The 3,478-nt window shown below is 45.3% G+C and overlaps 1 protein-coding gene across 3 annotated transcripts in view; it reads right to left on the bottom strand.

Annotated features, from left to right (window-relative positions):
* Positions 1-3,478, bottom strand: part of FBXO9 (F-box protein 9) — a 44,020-nt gene that overhangs the window by 14,158 nt on the left and 26,384 nt on the right. For all 3 annotated transcript variants that reach the window (XM_015423983.1, XM_015423984.1, XM_015423985.1), the window contains 2 exons: positions 2,322-2,417; positions 2,042-2,135 (listed from right to left, as the gene is read on the bottom strand). In XM_015423983.1, the coding sequence (XP_015279469.1) occupies positions 2,042-2,135; positions 2,322-2,417 (190 nt within the window). The remainder of the gene's footprint in view (positions 1-2,041; positions 2,136-2,321; positions 2,418-3,478) is intronic.

Raw genomic sequence — 3,478 nt, 5'->3', positions numbered from 1 at the left:
GATCTGTGGGAAGATCGACAGGAGTATCTGTCCCAGTCAGTGTATCCCGTATGGCCCAGCCACGGCATCGGAGGGTGGTACGGACCGTATAGGTAACGGTACTGCCTTTCATCCCAAGTCATCGGTGGCGGCATGCACGATCTTGGGGAACGACTCCTCGACCGAGGACGACGCGGAGAATACGTTGACGGAAGAGCATACGTGCCCCTTCTGCAGTCAAAGGCGTCGATATCAATAGAGTCAGGCGACAGACGGGGAGGCGAACGCTCTGCATTGGATGTTGAGCGTCGATGCCAATGGTCGTCGATGTCGGGAGGCTCTGAGGCGACCGATGCCGATGAGCTGGATGGACCGGGGGAACACTCCGCACCCAACTGGTGACTTACGAGTCCCATTTGGTCAACATCGTACAAGGCTGTCTCCACCTCATGGTCTGGAGAGTCTAGCACAAGTACCGTCGTTTCAGACGCGACCTGGTTCACCGGTATCGATGCCATCGGTGTCGAACCAGTCGGTATCGATGGTGGCGGAAGGGCCGGTGCTGCTGGCACAGAGTCCTTCTTAGCAGGCTTCACCACCTTGGCCACCTTCTGCGTCGCCACTGAGGAGTCCGACTTCCTGGCCTTCTTAGCAGGGGTGGAAGCTGCGGAAGGAACGTTTGGTACATTAGGTTTCGACCTCTCGGTATCGGACACGGACTTAACCTTCGATGTCGACGGCTTCGATGTCGATGCGTCGGCAGCGGAAGACATGACGACGGAGGAAATAACCGGCGGGTCAGCCATCGGTTGAAGCGCCTTCTCCAAAAGAAAAACTTTCAAACGTGCCGCTCTGTTTTTCCGAGTTTGGTTGGAAAACTGCGCACAATGTTCACAAGAGTCCGGCTTGTGGGTCTCTCCAAGACAGAAGATACAGTACTTATGGCCGTCTGGAGGAGCCAATTTACTTCCACAAGTACGACAATGGTTGAAAAATCCCCACTTTTTTGACTTTTTTGTCTTCTTCTTCTCCATAGATTGAGGAGAAAAAGCCAGCGACAAGGGGGGGGGTGGGCCAGCGGCCCGAAGGCCTGAGGCAATTTTACCTCAGACGACAAAAAACAAAAAGTCTCTCTTTTTTTTGTCAAAACACAGAAAGAAAAAGAAACTGAAGAAAAACTGAGGCGAAAAACGAGAGCTAATCACTAAAAAGTTATCAAAAAGCAGCGATCCGGCCAGACCTCTCGAAGAAAGGTCTGCTCAGCGCGGCGGAAAGGAAAGAACTGGCGGGATGTCCGTGCCTGCCCTTCTGGGCATGCTCACTGGGGCTCCTGAGCATGCTCAGTTGGGCCAGGCACGAAAATCCTTGTAAGAGAGCTTGCTAGGCACCGGCAGATCCAGCGCAGGCGCACTAGATCCCATTGGTGTGAAGCACAGAGACCACGAAGAAGATCCATATTTATAATACGAAGTTGGTACTAAGAACCTAAAAGTGAGACCTGAAAAGATTATATTGGGAGGGTGAAGACAGGGCAAGACTGCCTATTGCCTCTACTTGTCTTCTACTCCTTAACCTCAACCCCTCACCCACTCCCAATTACTGACTTTCTAGTTCCAGGTGTCATTCTGGAAGCAGAAAGGTAAACGTGTAAGTTCTGATTCACAGGCATGTGCAGAAGCCATCATCTTCTGTTCACCTGAATTTATATGGTGAAATCTTTTTCATGTAACTTCTCCAATAAGTCTTCAAATGCCTCATTAACCTCCTTATATGTTTTTTTTAAAAAAATAAATTTTATTAAACCACCTCCTTATATGTTTGAAAGCCAAGTAAGATGACTGGTGAAGTCAACTAGTTCAAATGGCAGGTTCCCTGTAAGCAGCTGTCATACCAAAACCTTTTTTTAAATTCAGAGAATTTTTTTTTAAAAAATGTTGTCTGCTGTTTTTTTTAAAGAAAAAAGGTGCTTTAAGAAAATGGGCCAACTGTGAGGGACAGAAGACACATTTCGTACAAATAATTTATTGTCTCCTTGCTGTATTAAGTTTACTTTTGTACATACCTCTTCCTTCTTCTTTGTCATTACAGCAAATACTTTGGTTTGATTGTCTGTATCCTGGGAAAGGCGATAATGGCCAAGCAGGATTGCATCAGTTCTAGAGTTTAGAAGGAAGACAGTTTAAAAGTATTTCTCCCAGACCCAGAATCACATATTATAGCTGCAACACAGAGACAGCTTGATTAATATGTCTCTTAGTTTATTCCTGGTAACCATGACTGTTGATGGTAGAGTGTATATACAATGTTTTGGGCCCAGTTGTTACAACATGCACAATACACACCTTGTATTTTTAGTTCGTAAACGAGGAACAATAGACTGAGGTTCTTCCGGCGTTGTTAACATCATTACTTGGCCATCCGGGAAGAATCTCAGGTACCTACAAAGTTAAACAGTGTTAAACCTTGGAAAAAGGGTTTTTGATTTTCCCCTTGTTCATCCAGAGATTGCTCCCTTAATCACCTACAGAAAGATGCATAAAGATAACATAAACCATAGAGATTCTTTACATTTTCCTATTTAGAAACTGGTATTTTGTTTACTTTATACATAGATGCATGTGTTCTAAGAAGAAAAAAAGGGGCAGGAATCCAACAAGCCCTGTGCTTGGGGCCTATTGGATCTGTATAAGCACTGCAGTGGTGGGCAAACTCATTAGTCAAGAGAGCCAAATATCAACAGTACAACAATTGAAATTTATTTTGAGAGCCAAATTTTTAAAACTTAAACTATATAGGTAGGTACATTGTTATTAACTTAATTAGGGTACTCCTAAACTGGCCTTTGCTAAAAATGTCCTCAATCTGATTGAGGTACGTTCGCTGAGGTCGACCCCTTCCAACTCTCCCATCCACACTCGTCTTGTATACTTGTTTCGTCTCCTTTCGTTCATCCTCTCTATATGTCCAAAGTATCCATAAAATTAAATCATGACAAAATAAATCATGACATACACTAATGTGAACAATGGCCTTGCATCTCCTTGGAAAGTTTGGGTAAGTCAGGTTTGTATGTTGTTGTTTTTAATTTTAGGCACGCACTAGAGAGCATCAATATGTATGGCCTCGCTGGACCAGATTCAAGGTTCTTAGCTAGCAGCTAGCATTCTATTCCCAACTGCAGCCTTCCAGAGGCCTCTGGAAGCTCAAAGAGCTGTTTGCCCTCCCCCATTCTCTCAACAGCATTTATTTTTAAGAGGTTCAGTGTCCCTGAATGCAAGCTTGATTGTTCACAATATATTTCATCTCTACGGGTCCCCCCCCCAAACTTCCCACCCACATCTTGTGGCAGTGGCTTTCACAAGTTAATTGGGCGGGGGGGGCAGGTTTCAGAGGCCCGCAACAGTCATCCTTCCTACCCAGCTCAGCTATTTCAAGCACGCAACACCGAAAGCAGAGTCGACAAAAAGTGGCCACTCAAAGTTCCCTCTAAGCTGAGTTA

Source organism: Gekko japonicus, unplaced genomic scaffold (assembly GCF_001447785.1).
Source record: "Gekko japonicus isolate JY-2015 unplaced genomic scaffold, Gekko_japonicus_V1.1 scaffold391, whole genome shotgun sequence".
NCBI classification, from domain to species: Eukaryota; Metazoa; Chordata; class Lepidosauria; order Squamata; family Gekkonidae; genus Gekko; species Gekko japonicus.
The sequence above is the reverse complement of the archived record's forward strand: the minus strand, read 5'-3'. Positions and strand labels throughout refer to the sequence as shown.